Source organism: Oryx dammah, unplaced genomic scaffold (assembly GCF_014754425.2).
Source record: "Oryx dammah isolate SB20612 unplaced genomic scaffold, SCBI_Odam_1.1 HiC_scaffold_12, whole genome shotgun sequence".
NCBI lineage: Eukaryota > Metazoa > Chordata > Mammalia > Artiodactyla > Bovidae > Oryx > Oryx dammah.
In genome coordinates, this window is record NW_024070196.1 from 71,159,720 (window position 1) to 71,182,401 (window position 22,682).

The following is a 22,682-nucleotide window of genomic DNA, read 5'->3' on the forward strand; positions in this document are numbered from 1 at the left end:
GGAGCACCCTGGGGCGGGGCCAGGAGCATCGGGGGCGGGGCCAGGAGCATCCCGCGGAGGGGGGCGGCCAGGAGCATCGGGGGGGTGGTGCTAGGAACATCTCGGGGCGGGGTGAGGAGTATCCTGGGGGCGGGGCCAGGGGCATCCCGGGGGCGGGACCACGGCGGCTGCAGGTGGAAGCCAGGAGGTCGCTGGCGGCGGGACCAGGACCCCCTTACAGGTCCGCCGAGGGCATCGCGGGAAGGGCGCTGCTCGCGGACCTGGTGAAGCCCCGTCCCCTCTGCCCGTCCCGCAGGTTACGGAGACGGCTTCGACGATGTCATCATCCAGGGGGATCTGGACGAGCTCAAGTTCGTGGCTTTTTACACCAAGTGAGAGCCACGAGGGTGAGGGGGCACTTGGCCGGGAGAAGCGCTGCTCTGGAGGAGCCGGCTTCGCCGGCCGGTGGGCCGAGGGGCAAGGGGGGCCAGCTAGGCGGGAGGCCGGCCAGGAGAGGGGCACAGAAGTGGGGCACAGGCGCCCCGCGGGAGGCGGACACTCATCTGAGGTCAGCTCTTGGAGATGGGGGCTGACGGCCTACTTTTACACCGAGGACAGAGACACAGGGAGAGGGCGGGGTCCCAGGACAGGTGTCAGCCTTGAACCCCACTGGGCAGGAGCCTCATGGGGTCCCGCGGGACCAGAAGCTATTCTGGGCCAAGGAGGTGCCAGGTGGTCAGAGCATTCCCTCGGTCCCGAGCGGGAGCCTCCCTGGGCCCCAGCTGCATCCGGGTCTCCAAGGACAGGGGCTGCTGCTGGCAGTCCTCAGGCTTGGCCACCTCTCCCTGCAGGGGCGACGAGGTGATCTCTGTGGCCAGCATGAACTACGACCCCATCGTGTCTAAGGTGGCTGAGGTTCTGGCCTCCGGCCGCACCATCCGGAAGCGGGAAGTGGAGTGAGTGTGGGCGCTGGAGGCCCCAGGGAGGGGGCAGACGTCCCGGAGGCCTTGGCTCAAGCTGCCCCCGGCAGTGAGCTGCCCCCACAGCCTCCCGGGGCTCTCCCCGTGCCCCCATCAGCCAGCTTGAAGCTCCCAGGGCTACGGTGTCACCCGGGACAAGGGTTGTGGTTTGGGAGCGGGCTGCTTATTTGTGCTCTTGTGGGTAGAAGGGAAGGAGGCCGTGTCCAGGGCGGGCCAGTGCTGCAGGGAAGGGTCAAGACCCACTGCCAGGGCCCGGGACACCCCGCTGCCCAGAACACAGCCATGGAAAAATGTGATTCTCATTGCTCCTGGGGACGCCCTGGCAGAGTCCTGGGGTGGTTGTTCGGGGTCTGAGGGACACCGGGCAGCAGCCATTACTGCTGTAACCTCATCCTGGCACAGCGCCACTGGGACTCACCCTGTGGGCTCAGCCAACCTGCAGAGACCCCCACACCCCACACCCATCCCGCTGCCCAGGGTCGAAGAAAGCCTGGAGGCCACGGGACAGGGGGGCTCACTCTGGAAACGGGGAACCAAGGGAGGGGCAGGAATGACACGCTTCTCCCTGGCCTTCTGTCTCTCCCTCTTGCCTCGAGAAGGCTGTCTGTGCTGCTCAGCAAGTACGTGTGTCCTCTCCTTCCTCTGGGCCTTTCCCGCCTCAGCCCGGAGCCTGCGCCTGGTGGTCTCTCCCTCTGCCCAAGGGCACTTCCCCGCCGGGCACCAGGGCCGCACACAGCTCCCGCTGCTCCTGGAGCCCGGGGGGAGCCTGCCGCCCTCTGCCCTCACGCCTCCTCCCTCGTTCCTACAGGACCGGTGACATGTCCTGGCTCACAGGGAAAGGCTCCTGAGTTTGCACACAGCACGGGCTTGCTGGGGCGCCAGGGACAGAGGCTGAGCCCCCGGGGGCAAGTGCCAAGCTACAGTTCCCAGGACCCCGGGGGGGAAGACCCTGAGCGCCCTCAGTGCTTGCCTTCGGCTGCCTGGCTCCCCGCTTCCCCCACCCAGAGAGACCTCGGTCGCCTCCAGGAAATGCTCACCACCCAAGGCCTCCGGTGCTGAGGACCGCTGGCAGTGGTGGGGTGGGCGTGGGCGGGCTTGCCTCTTCCTCTACTGGGACTGGTCCCCTGTGGGACCCTGCAACGTACTAGATACTATCAACATTAAAACGCACACGTTTGCAGATCTGTGTGACTTCCACTATACCCGGGCAAACTCTCACGAGGGAGAAAGCAGATCACGGGGGACACAGGCAGGACCAGAGACCAGCGAAGTGCCACACGGAGGAAGCCTGGTCTAGGAGCGCCCCGAGGAGGGAGCAGCTGATTCTGCACCCCTCGGGGATTGGGGAAGGCGCCCCCGCAGATCGAAGCCCTGGGTCTGGATTTTGAAGGAAGGGCACTGCAGGTAGAGGGGGCAGCACGTGTGCCAAGGGTTTGAGACAGGAGGTCGCGCTTGGCAGTTCCGCGGCGCTGACCACATTAGGGCCGAGGACTGGGTCTCGTGGCAACCTAAGCTTCCTGCATGCCCATTTCGCAGATGAAGCAGCTGAGGCTCTGCCTAGAGTAGGACCGAGAACCCAGAGCCTCCGCACCACGCTGCCTCGCAACGAGAAGGAAGGCCGAGGGGAGCGGAGATGCGGGGGGCCGGGCCGGGGACTCAGCAGGAAGGGGACGGCGGCTGGGCCCACAGGGGCCGCTGCGAGACCGGAACCCTTCCGTCCGGGATTCCAGGCGCGGCAGACAATTGCGACAGAACCACGAGCGCAGGGCATGCCGGGAGCCGCGCCGGGGACATGTGGGCCGTGCGGGGCGGCTGCCGGGTCCACGTACTCTGGAGCCGGGGGTGAGGGGGTACCGCGCCCCGCGGAAAACATTTCTGGGGAGACCACCATGAGCTCGCCGCGCAGGCTAGTAGGTAGAGTCCACCCGAGACGCCCAGGAGTGCGGACGGCGCCGGCCGGAAGTGCGCTGTTGAACCCGGAAGTGCGCGGCGGAACTCGGAAGTGCGCGGCGGAGGCCGGAAGTGCAGGCGTCGGCCGGCGCAGGGCTCGCCGGGAAATGTAGTTCCGCGGGGCGGCTCGGGGCGGCGGCCGCGCTTCCCGCGGCCCCGGGGTCCCATCGGCCGAGGACTCGGCATGGCGGGGCCGGGCGGCTCGGGCGGCCCGATCGGGGCCGGGGCGCTGGCCGGCGGCGCGCGGTCCAAGGTGGCCCCGAACGTGGACTTTGACCACAGCTGCTCGGACAGCGTCGAGTACCTGACGCTCAACTTCGGGCCCTCTGAGACTGTGCATCGTTGGCGACGCCTCCCGCCCTGCGACGAGTTCGTGGGGGCCCGGTACGGCGGGGCGGGGGCCCCGGGGCTGGGGTGTCCGAGCAGGTCTCCGGCGGGGCACAGGCGCGAGGCCGGGCCGCGCTGTCCCGGGGCCCGACGCGGTAGTATTTGGGGGGCGGGGGGCTGGTGATCAGGGTTAGGGGAAGGGGCTTCCGAGGGCATCCCCGAGTGCCCGGGGCTGAGGACTACGGCCGCGCTGTGTTTGTGGAGGTGGAGCTGGAGCCCCGGGGCTCCGCAGTGGGGTGGGAGAGTCCGGGGTCTCCACGCGCGGAGCCCTTTGAGGGTGCTGGTGGAGCTTGGGAGTCTCCACCGATCTCGGGGAGGAGCGTTGTTATCCGACTTAGGTGGCAGCCCCCCGCTGCCGAGTCTGGTTGGCGGGTGCCCCCCAGGGGCGTCCTGGCCTGACGGCCGCCCGCCCCCTCTCTGTCTCCAGGCGCAGTAAGCACACAGTGGTAGCCTATAAAGACGCCATCTATGTGTTTGGTGGAGACAACGGGTGAGTCTGGGTCTCAAGGGAGGAGCCGGGTGGTGGGGACTTGGTCTCTGCAGCCCCACCGCCACTCTTCCAGGTGAGAGCTAAGCCCTGGGCCCGGCTTCCGAATCCGAGAGGCTCTCTCAGCGATGGGGAGCACACAGTCAGGTCAGGGAGCCGGCCCTGTCCTGCATGAGTGGACTCAGCCTTGAAGGAGACAGGTCTGCCCCGGCCGGCGCCCCGGCCAGGCGCTGCTCCTTCCCCGCGCCCCACGGCTGACAAGGTTCGGAGAACACAGATTTCCTGCCTTCCAGCGTCTCTCACTTGCACAAGGGTTTCCCTACGTTTCGCTGCACGTGCCTGGCAAACAGCCTTTCCCAGTGGCCCATCTCCAGCCCACGACGGTTCCCGGCTCAGTGGTGGCTGGCTTCCTTCTCTGAAGCAGCTGTCAAGGTGGCCCTTGGTCTGTGTGGCCGCGTCCTGCTTCCGCCTGGCTCCTCCAGGAGCTGCATCTCCCTGGAGGGACAGAGCTGCCTTAGCAAGGGCGGGGCCCGGCCAAGCTCAGCACAGCAGGCCGGCAGGCTCGTTCTGCACCGGGAGAGGGGTGTGCAGTCCGCTCAGCCTCCCTGGAGAGAAGTGAGCCAGGCCGACGAGGAAGAGTCTGGAGCAGAGGGATCAGCGTGGCAGGACTGTGCTGCCTGGAGTCTGCTGGGCTTCCTGCTGCGTCCACCCCAGATGTACGCAGGAGAGGCCAGGGGTGGCTCCCGGGGCTCTGGAGGGTTGGGAGCCAGCTGGGTGTGAGGCTGAAGTTGGGCTCCTGGACACACGGGGCTTGGTTGAGGTCAGCTTGGTGGCTTTGAGAAGGTGGCTTCAGCCCTCCACTGCCCCCGCGTCTCCTCTGCCACCGCGTCGAAGGCGGTGGGCTTCCGCCTTGCTTTTGAAAGGTGCTCTTGAGGGTCAGTGAGCCCTGGGCTGTCAGGGCCCAGGGCCCAGGTGTTCCCATGGGGTGGGGGTGCTGTGGGCACGGACCGATCCCGCCCTTGACCTGTCCGCCCCTCTCTGCCACAGACTGGCCTGTAGCTCAGGCAGGCCTGGCCTCTGACGGGCTGTGGCCGCGGTCTCACAGGATCCTTCCATGGGGCCTGCACACTGGGGAGAAGGGGCTTCTAGCCTCTGCCCACGCGGAGCCAGCTGGAGCATGTTCCTTCTTGGCTCATAACCCGGCACGGCCCCCTCTTTGGGGAAAGGCGCGCGCCCTCCTGGGAGCGTGTGTCCACAGCTCCGCCGCTCTTGCCTGTGTGGTACTGGACACCCTGCCTCACTGTGTCTTGACTGCACGTGAGGACCCTCCCACTGCGTCCCTGCTTCCCACCCTCCCTGCCCCTCCTCTACATCTCCTGGGATTGAGGCCTCCCCCACCACCCCTCAGACCAACTGGACCAGCCGGTGGCCTCCCCTCCGCTTCTGCACCTCTCCCGGGCTCCACTGGTCCTCAGAGCAGCCAGATGTTTGCCGTCTGTCTCCTCGGCCGGGGCTGGAGCTCTGTGCCAGCACTAAGTCAACACGTGTGTCATTTGCGGGAATGAAATGCGGAAGAGGCATCCATCCGCAGGGGTTTACTGCAGCCTGAAGGAGGCTCCCCCGAGCCGGAACAGGCCTAGTAGCCAGTGCGGGCCGGAGGTGCTGAGTCCCCCGCCCTGAGCCGGGGACACAGCCTTTGAGTGACAGCTGTGTAGCCGGAAGCAGAAACATTTTCTCTGCAAGGAGACACTAAGAAACAGAGAAGGATTTGTCTCCTTCGAGTTGTGACTTTGTAAACAGCGCAAAGGTGGCTCCTCCTGCTTAGGGGGTGCGCAGGGGCTCTGCGCGCGGGGCGTGGCCTCAGGCCCCGTGGTCGCCCAGGCTGTTTCCTCAAGGGGGACAGGGGCACAGGCCTGGCCCACGGGCAGGGGTGCTGGGCTCTTCCTGGGTGGACGCCCTTCTCGCTCCTACTGTGAGGGCTGGGGGGACGTGCGGCTGTTGTCAGGTGGCCCGTGGCTCTGCTTGTGCTTTATTGCATCTTGAATGTGGTCATCACCTCGGCTCTGCGATAAAGAGGCGACAGGAAGAGAGAGAAGGCAAGGGGCCTCCCTGACCCGCTGCGGCCTGGGAGCGAGAGTGGGGTGGCCGGTGAGACGCAAGGTGCCTGGAACCAGGCGTGCGTCCTGACCCTGGGCGGGTTGGTCCCGCCTCCATGGTGGCGCCGGGTCCCGCATCCACGGGGAGCTCCCTTCGGGGTCCTGTCTCTGGGCCCTCGAGCATCAGCTAGTTGCCCTGGCTGAGCCTCTCAGTCAGCTGCCTAGCGTCCATCCCCTGGTCCCCGCTGTCTTTCAGGAAGACAATGCTCAATGACCTCCTGCGTTTCGACGTGAAGGACTGCTCCTGGTGCAGGTGGGTGCCCCTGGCCCAGACACGGAGCCCCCTGGCCAGGTCCCGTGCATGCAGAGCTAGAGATGCTTCAAGGAGTTGATGACTGCATCCAGCCCCTCTCCTAGTGACCCCTGGCCTTCTTCTCTTTTCTTTCTACTTCCTGACTCTCTTTTCTGGTCTATGGCTGAGATTGGATTTTCCGAATCCTGTGATTTTAGGGGCTCCAGCTGTGGGTCCTTAGACTCAGCTTCAGGAGAGCTGTTCCATCACCAGCTCCAGCTCCCAGGCCAGGGGCTGCTGTGGGAGCCCACTGCGGGGCTGTGGGCTGACGGGTCCTTCCAGGACGGTCTCCGCCACTGCAGGGGCCACCCAGCAGCTGCCCCCACCCTGCCTCCCCCCAGGCCCATCCCATTCCGGGAGGCCCCGCACAGGCAGCAGGCGGCCCGCAGGTCCCAGGCCCTTCCCTGCTGTGTGGTCTTGGGCAAGACACATGCCCTCTCTGAGCTCTGGATGTTTGTGCCCTTCTGCTCCAGCCCAGCCCTGCTGGGGGCAGCTCCCAGCTGAGGGAGGAAAAGACCCTGGGGCTAGGAAGTGCTGGGCTTCCTCCTGAGCTGTGCCCACCGCCAGCCTCTGTAGCAGCTCTGGGCCCTTCCTTCCGCCAGGTTGGGGGGTCTCACCGCCCCACCTTTGACAGAGGAGGAGGTCTGGGCCTGGGACTCGCAGCGGCACCCTGCCCAGACCCCCAGGAGGCGCTGGGGTCAGGGCAGTTCGTGTGGTGGTTCTCTCGCGCTTGATTGTAACTTGTGTGCAGGAGTTACCGGTGAACTGGAAAATCACTCTCAAGACTTTGAATTCATGGTTAAAAATTGCTTCAGTTAAAAGTCTGAAAAGGAGCAGCTAAGTCGCACAGACACCTGCGCTGCAGAGCACGGCTCGGCCCGGGGCCGCGGGGGGGATGGCTCCCGAGGGGCCAGGAGGCCAGCACGGGATCCCACTATGGGACAGTGTTGACCGCTCGCTCAGCCCCGTCTGACTCTAGGCAGTCCCGCGGGCTGCGTGCCAGGCTTCCCTGACCTCCACTGTCTCCTGCTCTGGGTCTGTGCTGCATCGCTGCAGTTGTGTTCGACTTTGTGACCCCGTGGACTGTAGCAGCCAGGCTCCTCTGTCCATGGGGTTCTCCAGGCAAGAAGTCGAGTGGGTTGCCCTTTCCTCCTCCAGGGCATCTTCCTGACCCCGGGATTGAACCTGGGTCTCCTGCAGCTGGCTCGGGGGCCGCGTTGCAGGTGGATACTTTACCCTGAGCCACCAGGGAAGCCCAGTGTCTCTGGGAGTTTGCTCAGATTCGTGCTCACTGAGTTGGTCATAGAGAAATCACAGAAAATTACTCAGAGGCATAACTGTGGGGAAGGTGGCGAGGTGTACCCTCAAGCTGTGGACGGTGGTTTCTGGCAAAGGGATTATATGTGAGGTTCTGTTTTTCCTTAGTTGGCAATTTTTTTAAGGCTTCTATAATGAGAAAGCAGAGAGCAGTTTGGGGGCGATGGGGCTGCCCGCCGCCTGCACCTGATGCCCCCTCCCCCTCAGGGCCTTCACCACCGGGACCCCCCCGGCCCCCCGCTACCACCACTCCGCCGTGGTCTACGGGAGCAGCATGTTTGTCTTCGGTGAGCGGCCCCTCCCGTCGAGCCTCGGCCCCGGGCTGTGCTGGGCCAGCCTCTCTGTGTCCCGTCCTCCAGCGCCTGTCCTGGGTCGGGGGCCTCTCGGGGGCCCCTCCGCCGACCGTCCTGATCTCCAGGGGGCACCGTCTGCCTCTGCGGCCCAGCTGCTGTCCCCAGAGCCTCGAGCAGGCGGCAGGGGTCCTGGGGGACATGCTGATCGAGGGCAGATCCCGCCCCCTGCCCCCTGGGTTTGCAGACTGAACTGACACCTTGGGCTGTGAGGGCTTCTTGCTCTCTTTACAGGGGGATACACTGGCGACATTTACTCCAACTCAAACCTGAAGAACAAAAACGACCTCTTTGAATACAAGTTTGCAACTGGCCAGTGGACAGAGTGGAAAATTGAAGGACGGTGAGACTGTGCTGAGACCTTTGGGGCTGTACGGGCTGCCATGCTGGGTCTTGGGGGGCGGCGGGCCTGGACTGGCCTCTGTGGGGTTGCAGATGAAGGGGCCTTCCGGGACGGCCCAGGGGTTAAGCCTGCCTTCCAAGGCAAGGGGTGTGGGTTCGAACCCTGGTCAGGGAGCTACGATCCCACTTGCCTCGGCCAAAGGACGGAAGCCCAAAACGGAAGCAGTGTTGTGATAAAGCCAACGGAGACTTTAAAAGCTAGCTGAGGGGCCCGCAGCCTGAAAGCGAGGGCACGCAGCGGCCGAGCTGGGAGCCCGCGCCACCCGCCAGCTGCCCCTGTTCACCCACCCCTGGCTCTCAGCTCCCCTGGATCCCTCCAGAGGGTAGGGAGACCCAGTGTTCCGCGGATGGCCTTCTCGGGCCTGCTTCACAGGCCCCCCCTCGATACCAGGCAGGGGCTTGGAGGGGGCTCTGTGCCCTTGGACGTGTGACTTCTCGTCCAGTGCCCTGGCCTCACGGGCTCAGACCCTGCCGGGTCCCTTACTCCCAGCAGCCCGGGTCAGCAGGTGTGGGCACGCTCGCCCCGGGGCGGCGGGGCTCACAGGGCTGGGGCCCGGGCTGTGCGGGGCTGTGCGGCTCGGCTCTGCCCAGGGCGCCCCCAGCGCTGCCCTCCGCTTGCCCAGGCTGCCCGTCGCCCGCTCGGCGCACGGCGCCACGGTGTTCAGTGACAAGCTGTGGGTCTTCGCCGGCTACGACGGCAACGCCAGGTAAGCTGTGACCCAGGGGCGCGCCGGGGCGCCGAGCGGCCCGCCTGCCCCGGGGAGGGGGCGCGAGCCGGCTTTCCCAGGAGGCGGGGTGTGCGGATGCAGCCGAGGGAAGGCCGCTGAGCGGAGGCCCCCCACCGGCCCCCCACCGGGGACAGGCGCTCTGGCACCCCTGAAGCTCCCGGGGTGACTGGAGGCGGGGTGGGCCCCACACGTCTGGGCTGCTGGCCAAGGACGCCCAGGACCGTAGCTGGTGTCCTCAGAGCTCAGAGCGGGGGAGGCAGGCGCCTTCCTGCTGTGGAACGTCGGCCTTGCTGTGTTCCGATTACAAAAGCACCAAGCGCTCGGTCCCCAGGACCCCAGCCAGTTCCAGAAGCCAAGAGTGCCGTAGGCTTCGTGGTGGCCCCCGGGGCCTCGGGACAGCCCCCAGCCGAAGCCCCCACCCCAAGGCCGCTCTGTAGTCCGCGATCACATTCCCTCCTGGGGCCTTCTGTCCCGGCCGGGCCCCGGCCCACCCTGACCGCCAGCCCAGCTGCGGGGTCCCGCCCCCTCTGTCCTGATGCAGATTGAACGACATGTGGACCGTCGGCCTCCAGGACCGGGAGCTCACGTGCTGGGAGGAGGTGAGGGGCGTGGGGCGGGGAGGCTGCCTTGCTCCGGGCCAGGAGACCACGGCTGAGCCTGTGACTGCCATAGTTGGGGGATGCACCCTTCCTCAGACATGGGGGCGACTGCCCTTGGGGTCCTGGGTGGCCTGCCACCCGCTGCCCTGCCGCCCGTCGTAAGGGCTTCACTCCAGCTTTTCACCCTGGGCCCGTCCACGTGGGGCTTTAAGCTGTTGTGCAGACGTGGGCTGTGAGTCCTCAGTGGGTGAGCATAGCCCCAGCTCAGCGGCCCGGGCCGGGCACGGGCTGAGCGGCCTCCCCACCACGCAGGTGGCCCAGAGCGGCGAGATCCCGCCCTCCTGCTGCAACTTCCCCGCGGCCGTGTGCAGGGACAGGATGTTCGTCTTCTCGGGCCAGAGTGGGGCCAAGATAACCAACAACCTTTTCCAGTTCGAGTTCAAGGACCAGACGTGAGTGCCCTGCAGGCGGGGCCACCATCAGCGCTCCACGCCCGAGCCTGGGGGCTGCCCCTGTGGGCCCCACACACAGCTGGCTGCCTTGCTACTGCAGCCTGGATGGCCCTCCTCTGGGTCCCGGCTTGAAGACAGCCTGGGCCCCTGGGCCTCCACTGCTGCCTGCTCTGTGGGGGGCAGTGAGGCTGAGACGGACCCCACAGTGGTCCTGAGGGGCCAGACAGGGCTGGTGCCAGGGTGGACTGGGGTGAGGGGCTCAGCGCCCAGGCAGAGGCTGTGGGGCAGCGGGAGCCGCCACCCCGTGGGTGGTCACACGCAGCGTGAACCTGGCTCGCAGGTGGACACGTATCCCCACCGAGCACCTGCTGCGGGGCTCCCCGCCGCCCCCGCAACGGCGCTACGGGCACACCATGGTGGCCTTTGACCGCCACCTCTATGTATTCGGGGGCGCGGCTGACAACACCCTCCCCAACGAGCTGCACTGCTACGACGTGGACTTCCAGACCTGGGAGGTCATCCAGCCCAGCTCGGATAGCGAGGTGAGCACGGCCGGCAGCGAGGCCAGGGTGCCCAGGGCCCTCAGCGCCGGATACTGTGGCCCAGCTCTCTGCCCTCCACTGAGCACCCGCGCGGTAAAGCGCAGCAGCGGTGTGTGTGCGCCGTGCTGGGTAGGTTCCCGGGATGTGCGCACGAACGAGGCGTGGATCCCGTCTCCGCCCTGCCGGGGGAGCCCCCGTCTGGCCCCTCCTACACCCACATTGTGGCCCCAGCACCCATCCACGTGCTGGGTGGGGCCAGCAGCGGCCTCCCGCCGCCCGCCCAGCCCTTGCTGAGGGCCCTGCTCGCGCCTATTGCCCCCAGGTCGGCGGGGCTGAGATGCCAGAGCGAGCGTCCGCTTCCGAGGAGGTGCCTGCTCCCAGCTCCGAGGAGCGGGCCGGCTGCAAGAAGTCCCGGGACGTGTTCGGCCTGGACTTCGGCAGCACCACCTCCAGGCAGCCCTCCCTGCCTGCCTCAGAGGTGAGGCCCGGCACCCTCCTGGCCCCTGCACTCCCCCACTCACGCCCTGGAGCCGGCGGTGTGGTCAGGAGGCGGAGGCTCGGGGGTCACCCAGCACGTGAGGGGAGCCCCGGAGCCCACGGCCCCTGGCCAGGCCGCACGAGGGCAGCACGTGGCGCTTGGCACCGCCTCGAGGGGCACAGGGTCTATCCTTCCCTTTTGCGCATACAGGCCCCCCCTCCCCCTACACGTGGTTTTTCTGGGGAGGGGGGCGTCTGGTCTCCTGTCCTGTCATCCCCTGCTCTTCCGGGCCACTGGTGCCGTCCTTGTTTACAGCCAGGCCGGCGCGGGGCCTCAGGCAGCTCCGCCGCCGGACACCCGAGCGCCTTCCTTGTCCCCTCCGCCAACTGACCCCTTTCCACCCAGCTGCCCAGCGGAAGACTCTTCCACGCGGCCGCCGTCATCTCGGACGCCATGTACATCTTCGGGGGCACAGTGGACAACAACATCCGGAGCGGGGAGATGTATAGGTTCCAGGTGGGGCGGAGGCCGTGGAAAGCGGGCCAGGCTGGGGCCTCGCGCCGTGGGCCCGGGGAGCGTGGGCGGCGCTGGCAGGGGGTCGGCGGCAGGCCGGCAGCGGGCTCTCTGCTTGCAGTTCTCCTCTTACCCTAAGTGCACGCTGCACGAAGACTACGGGCGGCTGTGGGAGAGCCGCCAGTTCTGCGACGTGGAGTTCGTGCTGGGCGAGGTGGGTGCCCCCCTCTGCCAGGCCCGCCAGCGACCCCTGCCCCGGGCCCCCGCCCTCCACCGAGCCCTGCCTCTCCCCGCAGAAGGAGGAGTGCGTGCAGGGCCACGTGGCCATCGTCACGGCCCGCAGCCGCTGGCTCCGCAGGAAGATCGCTCAGGCGCGGGTGAGGCTGCGCGCACCCCGCGGCGCCCCTGCCCCGGCCCGTCCGCCGCTTCCGTGGCGCCCTGAGCCCTCTTCCTCTGCCCACAGAAGCTGGAGGAGGAGGCGGCCCCGGCGCCCAGGGAGGGCCCTGTGGCTGCTGCGGGAGTGGCCCGGCCGCCCCTGCTGCGCGTGGCCATCCGCGAAGCGGAGGCGCGGCCATTCGAGGTTCTCATGCAGTTCCTCTACACCGACAAGATCCAGTACCCGCGGAAAGGTCGGCGCGCCGCGACGGGGCGGGCCCCGGTGGGTGGGCCCCAGGCGGGCAGACGGGGGCGGCCTGCGGCTCCTGGCCCCGTTCCCCCCGCCGCGCGGCCCGAGGCTCAAGGGCCTCTGGGGGCGCAGGTCACGTGGAGGACGTGCTGCTCATCATGGACGTGTACAAGCTGGCGCTGGGCTTCCAGCTCTGCCGCCTGGAGCAGCTGTGTCGCCAGTACATCGAGGCCTCGGTGGACCTGCAGAACGTGCTGGTCGTGTGCGAGAGCGCCGCCCGGCTGCAGCTGGGCCAGCTCAAGGTGCCGGCGGGCTCCCCCGGCGGCCCCTGCCCTGCCCCTCCCGCTGCGCCCCGACCCGGGAGCCTGACCCGGCGCCCGGCGCCTGTGTGCGCAGGAGCACTGCCTGAACTTCGTGGTGAAGGAGTCGCACTTCAACCAGGTGATCATGATGAAGGAATTTGAGCGCCTCTCCTCCCCTCTGATCGTGGAGATTGTGCGGCGCAAGCAGCAGCCGCCGCCCCGCGCCCCCTCCGACCAGCCGCTGGACATCGGTAGGGAGCCCTCCTCTTCCGAGGGCGGAGGGCACCTTGGGCACAGGGTCCAACCGCAGGCGACTTATGCTCGGGCAAGGCGCAGCCCCGCCAAGTGGGCTGGGCGCTGGGGCTGCACCTCCGGGGGCGTTCCTGGGGGCACATGGGCCCTCGCTGGCCGCTGCTGCCTTGACTGGGGCGCCAGGCCTGAGGGTCTGTCTTTAGTGGGCCAGCTTCTCTTCCAGGTGCGCCCAGGTCTGGGGCCTGGTGACGGGTGGGCGCGGCCCTCAGATGCTCGGTGCCTCCCTGCCCTGTCCCCACCGAGCCGGGAAGGGACCTTAGGCTCCTTCACCACCTGGCCCCGGCTCCAGGTGACACAGCACAGGGGTGGGCGGGCTCTGGGGGCCAAATCAGAGAGGAGGCCGGGCTGCGGAATCGGGGGCGGAGCCCCAAGGGCCAGAGCGGGGGGAGGGGCTTGTGGGGGGGGGGCGCGGCCACGTGCCAGTCGCGCAGGGGGAGGGTCTCAAGCCCTAAGTCAGGGGCAGCCCTCTAGCAGGCTCCCTCCACGCCCCCAGGCACGTCTCTGATCCAGGACATGAAGGCATACTTGGAGGGCGCGGGCGCGGAGTTCTGCGACATCACCCTCCTGCTGGACGGGCACCCGCGGCCAGCCCACAAGGCCATCCTGGCCGCCCGCTCCAGGTGGGTGGGGCGTGGCCTGTGGGCTCGGGGTCGGGCGCCGGCTGCCTCGCTGAGGCTGCCTGCCGCCCGCAGCTACTTCGAGGCCATGTTCCGGTCCTTCATGCCCGAGGACGGCCAGGTGAACATCTCCATCGGGGAGATGGTGCCCAGCAGGCAGGCCTTCGAGTCCATGCTGCGCTACATTTACTACGGCGAGGTCAACATGCCGCCCGAGGACTCTCTGCATCCTGGCCTCAGGGCTCCCGGCCACGCCCGGCAGCCTTGGGCCCCGGCCGCCCTGCCTGGCCGGGCGGTTTCCCAAGGATTCCTGGTGGCCCCATCTCCCCTGAGCCCTCTGGAGCAGTCAGTCCAGCTCAGAGGGTTCTGCAGCCAAGAGGGACGGGGGGTGGGGTGGGGGGGTGGGGGTGGGGCTCCGAGAACGCGTGGTCGGAGCAAGGGAGGGTGAGGGTGAGTCTGCAGGTGCGTGGGGGACTTTCCTTGGGAGAGGAGCCTGGGGTGTTCTTTGGATCCTGAATTGGGCCCTGGACCCCCACGTGGGCGGGCGGCTCGTGTCCTGAGGCCCTCCCCGGGGAGGGGAGGCAAGCTTGCTTGGCCGGCAGCTCCTTAACCAGCCCCCAGCTACCTGTTCTCGGCGCCCTACTACTACGGCTTCTACAACAACCGTCTGCAGGCCTACTGCAAGCAGAACCTGGAGATGAATGTGACGGTGCAGAACGTGCTCCAGGTGGCCGCCCTGGGTCTGGGCCTGGCCCCCCGCGTCGCGGCAGGGGCGGGGCGGGGCGCCAGGGCGGGGGCGGGGCGGGGCGGGCCGCCAGGGCGGCGCTGCTTAGGGAGCCTGCTGTTGCAGATCCTGGAGGCGGCGGACAAGACGCAGGCCCTGGACATGAAGCGGCACTGCCTGCACATCATCGTGCACCAGTTCACCAAGGTCAGGGCGCAGGGCGCGCTCCCCTCGGCGGCAGCCAGGCCCGGGCCCGGGGCGGGCGCTGGAGCCGGGCCCCTGCAGCCGCGGGTGCTGCGGATGACCAGACGGAGAGGCCCACCCGCTGGCCGCTCCTCACCCCCCAGCAGACCGCGGTCGCCTGGCCCCGGGGCGGAAGGGAGAACCTGGCCCCATCCTCTGGTTGCCTCTGCAGGTTTCCAAGCTGCCCACGCTGCGCTTGCTGAGCCAGCAGCTGCTGCTGGACATCATCGACTCGCTGGCCTCCCACATCTCAGACAAGCAGTGTGCAGAGCTGGGGGCTGACATATGAGCGCTGAGCCATGCTGCCCTGCCCCGCCTGCTGCAGCCCGTGCCACTCACACTTGGGCCTGCAGCTGAGGGGCCCAGTGCCCAGAGCCTCCCAAAGGGAGCTGAGTGGACACGGCGGTGTCCCAAACGCCCCTCTCGTTGCTGAGGACATACGTTCCCCAGGAAATGGACAGTGAAGCAGGCCTCTGGCTTGCACCTGCTCCCAGGGTGGGGTGCTAGACCTCAATAGTGAGACCACCACAGGGGAAAGGGCCTGGCCAGGGCCCAGAAGGGCAGAGGAGCCCAGCAGGGAGCTGGCTCTGGGTCCCCTACCGTCTCGAAGGGGCCCAGCATGGTTTGTGCCTCCCGCCACTGGATCATGTCGCCAAGGCGCCTTGACGTGGGCCGCGCAGCAACCCCCGACCCTCGTCAAGGGTCCTGTCCTGCCACCCAGAGCTTGGGCAGGCGGAGTCCAACTCCAGATGAATTATGAGGCGTGAAGGGCTCTGAGCTCAGCTCCCAGCTGGAGGGGTCAGCACCTCTGGACGGCTGGGCACCCCCTGGCGTGGGCGCACTTTGGGGTCCTGGGTGTCCCAGAACGAAGTCAGAGACGTCCCAAGTCCCCGCCTGTTCCCACTATCTACTGTCAATAGGCTTGCCTCCATTAAAGGCACAGCAGTGCTACCTGTACCCACAGCTCGCCACGCAGTGCTCCGGCGGCGAGGCCAGGCCAGGCGGCCTGAGGGCGCAGGACACACCAGCCTTGCAGGGCTTTCTGTTCACTCCAGCTGCTCCCCACCCCACAGGGTGGGCTGCGGGGAGGAACGAAGGCCAGCCTCCGGCCTCTCTCGGCCCCTTGCTGGCTGCCTTACTCCTGGGCTGCCTGGAGGTTCCTGCCTGGGCGGGGCCAGGCTGCCCCATTCTCTGTACTGTGTGCATCCCAGTGGGTAAGGCACCATTCTGCCTCCTTTCTGGGAACAGCTCTTGTGCCCAGGCTGCCAGGAAGCCACTTGGGGGGAAACATTCTTCTGAGCCTTAAAGCTCGTTTCCTGCCTCGGGTTGCGCCCCCAGGATAAACACAGGGCCTGCCACACCTCCGGCCTGACGAACCCTGGGTGTGGTGGGGGGGGTGTGGCCTTAGTCAAGGGGTGCTCACCTGGAGGCACAGAAAGTGCGGCAATGGCCTGAGTGAGGTGGACCTCGGCCGGCCTGGGGGCTTGGGAATCACCGCGACTGCAGGGCCGAGCCCTCTGGGGGGGCCATAGCCAGGGGAGGTGGACGTGGTACCCAGGGGGCAGGGCCCCAACGCTCAGCTGAGCCAGAGAGGAGGGCTTTCGAGGACCGCCTTTATTGTGGCAGACACGGCTCAGGGGGACCCTCAGGCCACGCTGTTGCTCAGCTGCGTGGCGAAGTCCTGCACATGCTCCTTCAGGGTCTGCCGGGCGTCGGCCTGGGCCCGCTTCTCCCGCGCCCGCTCCTGCTGCAGCTTCGTCAGCCGCAGCCGCAGCCGCTGCTCCCGCCGCTTGCAGGCCTGCAGCTGGCGCTGGGCCTTGTCCAGGGCGTCAAGGGCGGCCTCGGCCCGCCGCTTCCAGAGCAGGGCGCTGCCCACCTGGTAGCTGTGCTCGTTCTGGATGTAGGCGCCGGCGGGCGGCGGGAGGCGCAGCATGTAGGCCGAGGGCGAGACAGGCCGCGGCTCCAGGGGGGACGGCTGGCACTCCGGGGAGGGCTGGGCGCTGCAGCCCGCTTCATCTGCCTGGGCGCCCAGGGGCCCCAGGAGGTCAGAGAAGGGGCTGCTGAGGCCAGGCTCCAGCCTCCCGGCTGGGGAGGCAGACAACGCAGCAGGTGCCGAGGCCTCTTCCACAGGAAAGCAGGCGACGTCGGCAGGTGGAGGCGGGGAAAATGGAGCGGTGGGCCCTCGGCCCTCAGAGCAGCTGGGAAGGGACAGACAGACTGACACGCCAGGCCAGGTGCAGGGCGCCCTGACCCACTTCACAGCTCCCCTCACCCCCACCCCTGAACCCACTCCACAGGCTCCCAGCCCCGCCCAGGAAGGCTGCTGGCCAGCATCTTGCAGGCCGGTCCCTCGGGGACTGCACAGCGGGACAGCACGTACCGTTTCCTGCATCGCCGCAGGCGGCTGACGTCTGGGGGGCCCGGCGGGTAACCGTGCCCCTTGGTCTTGGTCCGGCGCAACTTCGAGAAAGACTCAAATATGGTGGGAACCGCTCCCTCCTTCAGCCTGTGATACCCACTGCGGGGAAAGTGGTCTGGATGAGACGGAATACAGTCCTGCCACACTGCAGGTAGCAGAGCAGGCTGCCACCCTGGCTCCGTGGGACGTGGGAGGCACCGTGCCGACAACGAGTTCAGGGAATTTCCCAAGTTAAGGGCCCCACGAGCACCGGAGCAGCAGGCAGAAGGACGGATTTCTTCCGCGCCTTTGCGGGGAGGGCTGGGGTTGCAGGGAGCACGCTCCGGCTGTGGCCAGTGCGGCAGGAGTGGGGCTAGGGTCTCGCTGCCCAGGTCCGTCTGGAGCGGAAGGTGAGGTTACGAGGTGGGAAGCACCAGAGCTGCTACTCCGGGGGCCTCCCCACCGGCCACCCACCGTGTTCACGCCCTCCCAACCGCCGGCTGCCATGAGGCTCACCTTATTCCCACCAACTCAAAGCAGTTCTCCTCGAAGTGCTTGGAGCAGAAGTAGATGTACTCGGACGCCGGGTCCCACAGGCCCTGCCCGCTGGGGTCCAGTCGCTGGCAGTTGGCCAGCCACAAACCCCGCCTCGGGTTGTCCTTCTTGGGAAGTCTGCGGGGCCGCGAGCCCGTGAGCGCGATGGGAAGGTGCGGCCCGGCTCATACCCCCCGCGGCCCCCCCGGCGAACCCTGCCCGCGCGCTCCCGGAGAGACAGCGGCCCGCTCGGCATCCTCGCGCAGGGCAGGCGCCGCCCCCGCCCGCCGCGGCCCCACCCGAGCCCCGCCCCCGGCGCGAAAGCGCGTGCGCGGCGGTGGGACGGGCGCAGGCGCAAGGGGCCCTCCGCGCGCCCACCTATGGAAGGAGATGCCGCGGTTGCGCGTCTCGCGCGTGTCCCGTGTGCAGCAGCCGGCGGCGGAGCAGTGGCGCGGCATCTGGGGCAGAGGCGGGAGCTCGGTCTCGGCGGCCGCCGGGGCCCAGGCCGCCACCCCGCTGCGGCGGCCGCGGCCTGGCGAGTCTCCCCGGCCCGACCTCGCCGAGTCCCGCCCCGGCCCGCTCTTCCGGCTCCCGTCGGCGGCACTCACGGTCTCGCCATTGCGGCACCGCCGAGGTCTCGCGAGGTTTGCCGAGCCGCGGAAGTCGGTACCATAGAGACGCGGAAGCGCGCGGCGCTCGCTGGGGGACGGGCCCCAGGAGCGGCGGGAGGGGCAGCGGGCCTCGCCCAGGCCGCCCCCGATCGGGGTGTCGCCGTCAGAGAGAGCATTGCCCTGGGCCGGGGGTGGCTCCACCGCCGCTCCGCCGGGGCGCACCATGCGGGCCCCAATTCGAAGACCCGCTCCCTGCCCCCGAGGAGCTCGCTGACCGAACGTGTGCAGGTGGACCGCGCGGCCCGGTTCCGCCCCCCGCCCCTTCCCGGGTTAACGCGCCAGGTGACGCTCGGCTCTGCCGCAACACTGCCGTCGGGGAGGAGCACGGGTTCCCCTGGGCTCCCTGGGAGCAGCGGGTAATCTGGCGGGGAACTGGGCCCGAAGCAATACGCAGATGGTGCTCAACACAGAAACTTTAATAGGGAAACCTCTGTGACGGGCCGTCGGGGGGCCGGGGGCGGGGCTGCGGCCGCGCCCCCGTCAGTACTCCTCGCCTTCCTCGGCCTCCGCCTCCACCGAGTCCACGCCCACCTCCTCGTAATCCTTCTCCAGCGCAGCCAGGTCTTCGCGGGCCTCCGAGAACTCCCCCTCCTCCATGCCTTCCCCCACGTACCAGTGCACGAAGGCGCGCTTGGCGTACATGAGGTCGAACTTGTGGTCCAGGCGGGCCCAGGCCTCGGCGATGGCCGTGGTGTTGCTGAGCATGCAGACGGCCCGCTGCACCTTGGCCAGGTCTCCCCCCGGGACCACCGTCGGGGGCTGGTAGTTGATGCCCACCTGCCGGAGAAGGAGAGCATGCTCAACTTGGGCTGAGGCCTCGGAAACGGTAGCTTGTTCTTAAAAATGGGGGCCGTGGACCCACTTCAGATGCTGCCCTGTGGGAACGGGTACTCTCTTTGGGGGCAGTATCTGCCAGTTTAATATCCCACATTTTCACTCTTAGAAGAGGACTTAAGCGTTTCAGCCTTCTGCATGACTAAAATGTCTTGCCGCATACACACTTTTATAATGAGAAAACCTAATACAAACGTGGGAAAATTTTCCAGGAAAATGGTGCACCCCTGACAAACGGTTAACACGTGAAGTCACACCCAGACTGACAAGTGAGGATTCAACACCATCAGGGGAGAACTGTCTTCCGTGGGGACGGCAGTGCGACCTCCTGTACCTCCCCACGGACTGGCCTCCCCTCTGGCTCACAGACCGGCCAGGAGGGGAAGCCTGGGCACAGTACCAGGCACCCCACACAGCGCTGCCCAGCTGAGAATGGCTTGGGTGGCAGCCTTGCCTTCCAAAGGTCAACGTAAGGGCACTGAAAGGAAACTTCCTCAAACCAAGAAAAATGGAAGAAAACAAGACTTCCCTGGTGGTCCAGCCGCCCAGATGCTGCGGTTTACTGCAGGGGGCCAGGGGCTGGCATCTGACCCGGGGACTAGGATCCCCCATGCCCTCTGGCATGGCAAAAAAAAAACCCTTTCAGCCCCAACCTATAACCTAACCTCGGAGGCCTGCAAACACCTATGGAAGGTTTAATCTCGTGGATATTTCCAGATTGGTGAAACCTGTTACATACACGCTTTATCCCTGGGAGTCACTTTACACGTGTGAGTCGTAAACCCTCAGCTGGGCCGCGTCAAGGGGTCTTGAAGTGGGGCTGAGGCCAGGTGGGTGCAACAACGTGGGTGTGGTCAGAGGCAAGCTCTGATACTTAAAACGGGAAAACGCTGCTATTTGTCCTCATTCTCCTGCAAAGACCCTGGCGATGGCAACTCCCAGATACTGAAGGGACCCATCAGGGCTCAGACGCAGGATCCGGACCTTATCTAGCGCAGATCGCTTGTGAAAAAGGGCTCGACGAGGAAGAGGGCGCAGGGTTAACAAGCCCAGGCGTGGCCAGGCGCTTAGCCTGGTGGTCGCGGGGATAAAGTGGGACGTTCTGGGACTTGGCTTCAAGTTCGGGATGCTCCTCTCTGGGGAGACGTTCCACCGGGACACTAAACACAGTCGGAGGAGCCGCTTAATTATTAGTGTGGTTTTGTGTGGGAGGCGGCACTCCAGGTCTGGCTTGGAGACACAGCACTGAGCCACCCTTGGCCGTTTCTATCACAGGATGAAGCCACACACTGTGACAAGGTTCTTGGGCGAGCAGCGGGGAAGGGTGAGGACAGGCAGGCCTGCAGTCAGAGGTCTCTGAAAGCTCCCTCCTCCTGTCACTGCCCCTGAAGCCGTTAGGTGCTGAAGGCTGTCTCAGCCTCCGTCTCTGAAGTGTAAGCTATTAGTAACGTTGGCCCGTGAGCCCGTGGCTCTAAGAAGTAAAGGTACATGACGTCTCGATCCAGATCGAGGCATCCGGCACACGGATCACTAACCTTGCCGTCCCTGCAGCCCAGCTGCCCCGGAACGGGGGCCCCTCCGCGGCGGGTGAGCACCCCGCCCCGGGGCCGGCCACGGGCACAAAGCTGCGCACACGCTCCCGCCCAGCCTACCTTGAACCCGGTCGGGCACCAGTCCACAAACTGGATGGTGCGCTTGGTCTTGATGGTGGCGATGGCCGCGTTGACGTCTTTGGGGACCACGTCGCCCCGGTACAGCATGCAGCAGGCCATGTACTTGCCGTGGCGAGGGTCACACTTGACCATCTGGTTGGCCGGCTCGAAGCAGGCGTTGGTGATCTCGGCCACGGACAGCTGCTCGTGGTAGGCCTTCTCGGCCGAGATGACCGGGGCGTACGTGGCCAGGGGGAAGTGGATGCGGGGGTAGGGCACCAGGTTGGTCTGGAACTCGGTCAGGTCCACGTTGAGGGCGCCGTCGAAGCGCAGGGAGGCCGTGATGGAGGACACGATCTGCCCGATGAGCCGGTTGAGGTTGGTGTACGTGGGCCGCTCGATGTCCAGGTTGCGCCGGCAGATGTCGTAGATGGCCTCGTTGTCCACCATGAAGGCGCAGTCCGAGTGCTCCAGGGTCGTGTGCGTGGTCAGGATGGAGTTGTAGGGCTCCACCACGGCCGTGGAGACCTGGGGCGCCGGGTAGATGGCGAACTCCAGCTTGGACTTCTTGCCGTAGTCCACCGAGAGCCGCTCCATGAGCAGCGACGCGAAGCCCGAGCCGGTGCCGCCCCCGAAGCTGTGGAAGATGAGGAAGCCCTGCAGCCCCGTGCACAGGTCCGCCTGCGGGAGGGAGAGGCGTGAGCCGGGCCGCAGGCGCCGCCGAGAGCCCGGGCCGCCCCTCCCGGCCGGGGGCCCCTCACCAGTTTGCGGATGCGGTCCAGGACCAGGTCGACGATCTCCTTGCCGATGGTGTAGTGGCCGCGGGCGTAGTTGTTGGCCGCGTCCTCCTTCCCGGTGATCAGCTGCTCCGGGTGGAAGAGCTGCCGGTAGGTTCCCGTGCGCACCTCGTCTGCGGGGGGGACAGCGGCCGGGCTTGGGGGACGCCGCGCTCACCCCCGTGGCCGGCTCCGGGACCCGCCCGTCTGCAGGCCCGCGCCGCTCCTCCCAGGCCGGGGCTCGGGTCTCCCAGGAGAGTCTCCGAGGCACACACGCCCCACCTGCCATTTCCGGCTCCGGGAGGGTCCGTCAACCCGGAACGAGCCCCGGCGTGGCCGGTTCCCAAAGGACAGGAGCACCCAGGCGGCTCCGCGTGCGCCTCTCGCCCACACCCGCCGCTCCACCCCGGGCGTCACTGGGACGGCCCTGCCACCCTGGACGGATGCCAGCCTGACTGCCCCGGGCACCCCCTGTGGCCTGGGTCTCCCGGGCTCGGGGGTGACTGTCTGGCGTCTCCTGGGTGGCCGCTCCCCTCGGAAACTACCTCGGGCTTCTGACTGGAGGCACCTGGTGAAGGTTCTGGGCTTCCCTTGCCGAGTGGGAGGGTACCTACCGACCACGGTGGGCTCCAGGTCCACGAACACGGCCCTGGGCACGTGCTTGCCGGCCCCGGTCTCGCTGAAGAACGTGTTGAAGGAGTCGTCGCCGCCGCCGATGGTCTTGTCGCTGGGCATCTGGCCGTCGGGCTGGATGCCGTGCTCCAGGCAGTACAGCTCCCAGCAGGCGTTGCCGATCTGGACGCCCGCCTGCCCCACGTGGATGGAGATGCACTCGCGCTGGAAGCAGAGCAGAGTGAGGCCCGGGGACGCGGCCGCGGTCTCTGCGCGGCTCGCAGACATACCCGACTTCCTAAATTAACAGTTCTAATATATTTTGGTTTCTTAGGGTCTTGTCAGACTTTGTCCCACAAGCTTCCCAGGTCAATAGGATCCCAACATGCTAGTGGAGAAGAGCGGAGAAATAGCTCCAGAGGGAATGAAAAGGCTGAGCCAAAGTGGAAACAATGCCCAGTCGTGGACGAGTCTGGTGGTGAAAGGAAAGTCTGATCGTGTAAGAAGAGCATGGCCGAGGAAGCTCAAGTGTCAGGTCCACGGATCGGTGTAACTGGAGGCGGTCAGAACAGGATCAGCAAGAGTGAACACCGACATTTTAGGAATCAGTGAACTCGAATGAGTGGGAATGGGCGAGTTTAATTCAGATGACTACTGTATCTACTACTATGGGCAAAAGTCCCGTAGAAGAAATGGAGCAGCCCTCATAGTCAACAAAAGATTCTGAAATGCAGTACCTGGATGCAGTCTCAAAAATGACAGGATGATCT

At 66.8% G+C, this 22,682-nt stretch overlaps 4 protein-coding genes across 9 annotated transcripts in view; 2 read left to right on the forward strand and 2 right to left on the reverse strand.

Annotated features, from left to right (window-relative positions):
- The window catches only part of AIFM3 (apoptosis inducing factor mitochondria associated 3), a 10,862-nt gene extending 8,723 nt beyond the window's left edge, over positions 1–2,139 (forward strand). For 2 of the 3 annotated variants that reach the window (XM_040251222.1, XM_040251221.1), the window contains 3 exons: positions 296–371; positions 831–935; positions 1,768–2,139. In XM_040251222.1, the coding sequence (XP_040107156.1) occupies positions 296–371; positions 831–935; positions 1,768–1,807 (221 nt within the window). In that variant the 3' untranslated portion in view covers positions 1,808–2,139. Of the gene's footprint in view, positions 1–295; positions 387–830; positions 936–1,767 lie in introns of all 3 variants that reach the window. The other variant, XR_005723004.1, reaches the window with a different exon arrangement.
- An 897-nt stretch (positions 2,140–3,036) lies between these two features.
- Positions 3,037–15,392, forward strand: LZTR1 (leucine zipper like transcription regulator 1). Of its 2 annotated transcripts, XM_040251223.1 has the most exons (21): positions 3,037–3,293; positions 3,724–3,786; positions 6,136–6,192; positions 7,756–7,835; positions 8,133–8,241; positions 8,924–9,007; positions 9,570–9,627; positions 9,940–10,079; positions 10,420–10,621; positions 10,944–11,099; positions 11,505–11,615; positions 11,734–11,826; positions 11,909–11,989; positions 12,076–12,241; positions 12,370–12,539; positions 12,634–12,790; positions 13,345–13,471; positions 13,544–13,693; positions 14,090–14,195; positions 14,319–14,399; positions 14,608–15,392. In XM_040251223.1, the coding sequence occupies exons 1-21, from the start codon at positions 3,094–3,096 to the stop codon at positions 14,722–14,724; spliced, it is 2,508 nt and encodes an 835-aa protein (XP_040107157.1). In that variant the 5' UTR covers positions 3,037–3,093; the 3' UTR covers positions 14,725–15,392. The 2 variants fall into 2 exon arrangements, with proteins under 2 accessions (XP_040107157.1, XP_040107158.1); XM_040251224.1 differs by lacking the exon at positions 8,924–9,007 and having other exon boundaries at positions 3,050–3,293.
- THAP7 (THAP domain containing 7) lies at positions 4,208–18,009 on the reverse strand. 3 transcript variants are annotated; one of them, XM_040251226.1, is made up of 5 exons: positions 17,746–18,009; positions 17,350–17,505; positions 16,816–16,953; positions 16,079–16,633; positions 4,208–4,221 (listed from the first exon to the last, which is right to left on the reverse strand). In XM_040251226.1, exons 1-4 carry the CDS (start codon positions 17,823–17,825, stop codon positions 16,081–16,083), a joined length of 927 nt encoding a protein of 308 aa, XP_040107160.1. In that variant the 5' UTR covers positions 17,826–18,009; the 3' UTR covers positions 4,208–4,221; positions 16,079–16,080. The 3 variants fall into 3 exon arrangements, with proteins under 3 accessions (XP_040107160.1, XP_040107161.1, XP_040107159.1); XM_040251227.1 differs by lacking the exon at positions 4,208–4,221 and having other exon boundaries at positions 16,040–16,633; positions 17,746–17,825; positions 17,976–17,996; XM_040251225.1 differs by lacking the exon at positions 4,208–4,221 and having other exon boundaries at positions 16,040–16,633.
- A 423-nt stretch (positions 18,010–18,432) lies between these two features.
- On the reverse strand, positions 18,433–22,560 carry LOC120871336 (tubulin alpha-3 chain). The gene is made up of 4 exons (XM_040251229.1): positions 21,915–22,560; positions 21,286–21,434; positions 20,525–21,205; positions 18,433–18,815 (listed from the first exon to the last, which is right to left on the reverse strand). Exons 1-4 carry the CDS (start codon positions 22,198–22,200, stop codon positions 18,519–18,521), a joined length of 1,413 nt encoding a protein of 470 aa, XP_040107163.1. The 5' UTR covers positions 22,201–22,560; the 3' UTR covers positions 18,433–18,518.
- Between the last annotated feature and the right edge of the window lie 122 nt (positions 22,561–22,682).

What these genes read in the sequence shown, in the direction of transcription:
- LZTR1 (XM_040251223.1), top strand. Translation starts at nt 3,094, where the DNA reads ATGGCGGGGCCGGGCGGCTCGGGCGGCCCGATCGGGGCCGGGGCGCTG. An exon ending in AGCTCACGTGCTGGGAGGAG is followed by an intron (nt 9,628 to 9,939) that starts GTGAGGGGCGTG and finishes CCCACCACGCAG; the next exon opens with GTGGCCCAGAGCGGCGAGAT. An exon ending in AGCCCAGCTCGGATAGCGAG is followed by an intron (nt 10,622 to 10,943) that starts GTGAGCACGGCC and finishes TATTGCCCCCAG; the next exon opens with GTCGGCGGGGCTGAGATGCC.
- THAP7 (XM_040251226.1), bottom strand. Translation starts at nt 17,825, where the DNA reads ATGCCGCGCCACTGCTCCGCCGCCGGCTGCTGCACACGGGACACGCGC. An exon ending in CGCGGCATCTCCTTCCATAG is followed by an intron (nt 17,506 to 17,745) that starts GTGGGCGCGCGG and finishes GCGGCCCCGCAG; the next exon opens with ACTTCCCAAGAAGGACAACC. An exon ending in CTGCGGCGATGCAGGAAACG is followed by an intron (nt 16,634 to 16,815) that starts GTACGTGCTGTC and finishes GTCCCTTCCCAG; the next exon opens with CTGCTCTGAGGGCCGAGGGC.
- LOC120871336 (XM_040251229.1), bottom strand. Translation starts at nt 22,200, where the DNA reads ATGTCTGCGAGCCGCGCAGAGACCGCGGCCGCGTCCCCGGGCCTCACT. An exon ending in CCTGGAGCCCACCGTGGTCG is followed by an intron (nt 21,435 to 21,914) that starts GTAGGTACCCTC and finishes TCCCCCCCGCAG; the next exon opens with ACGAGGTGCGCACGGGAACC. An exon ending in GGTGCCCGACCGGGTTCAAG is followed by an intron (nt 18,816 to 20,524) that starts GTAGGCTGGGCG and finishes CTTCTCCGGCAG; the next exon opens with GTGGGCATCAACTACCAGCC.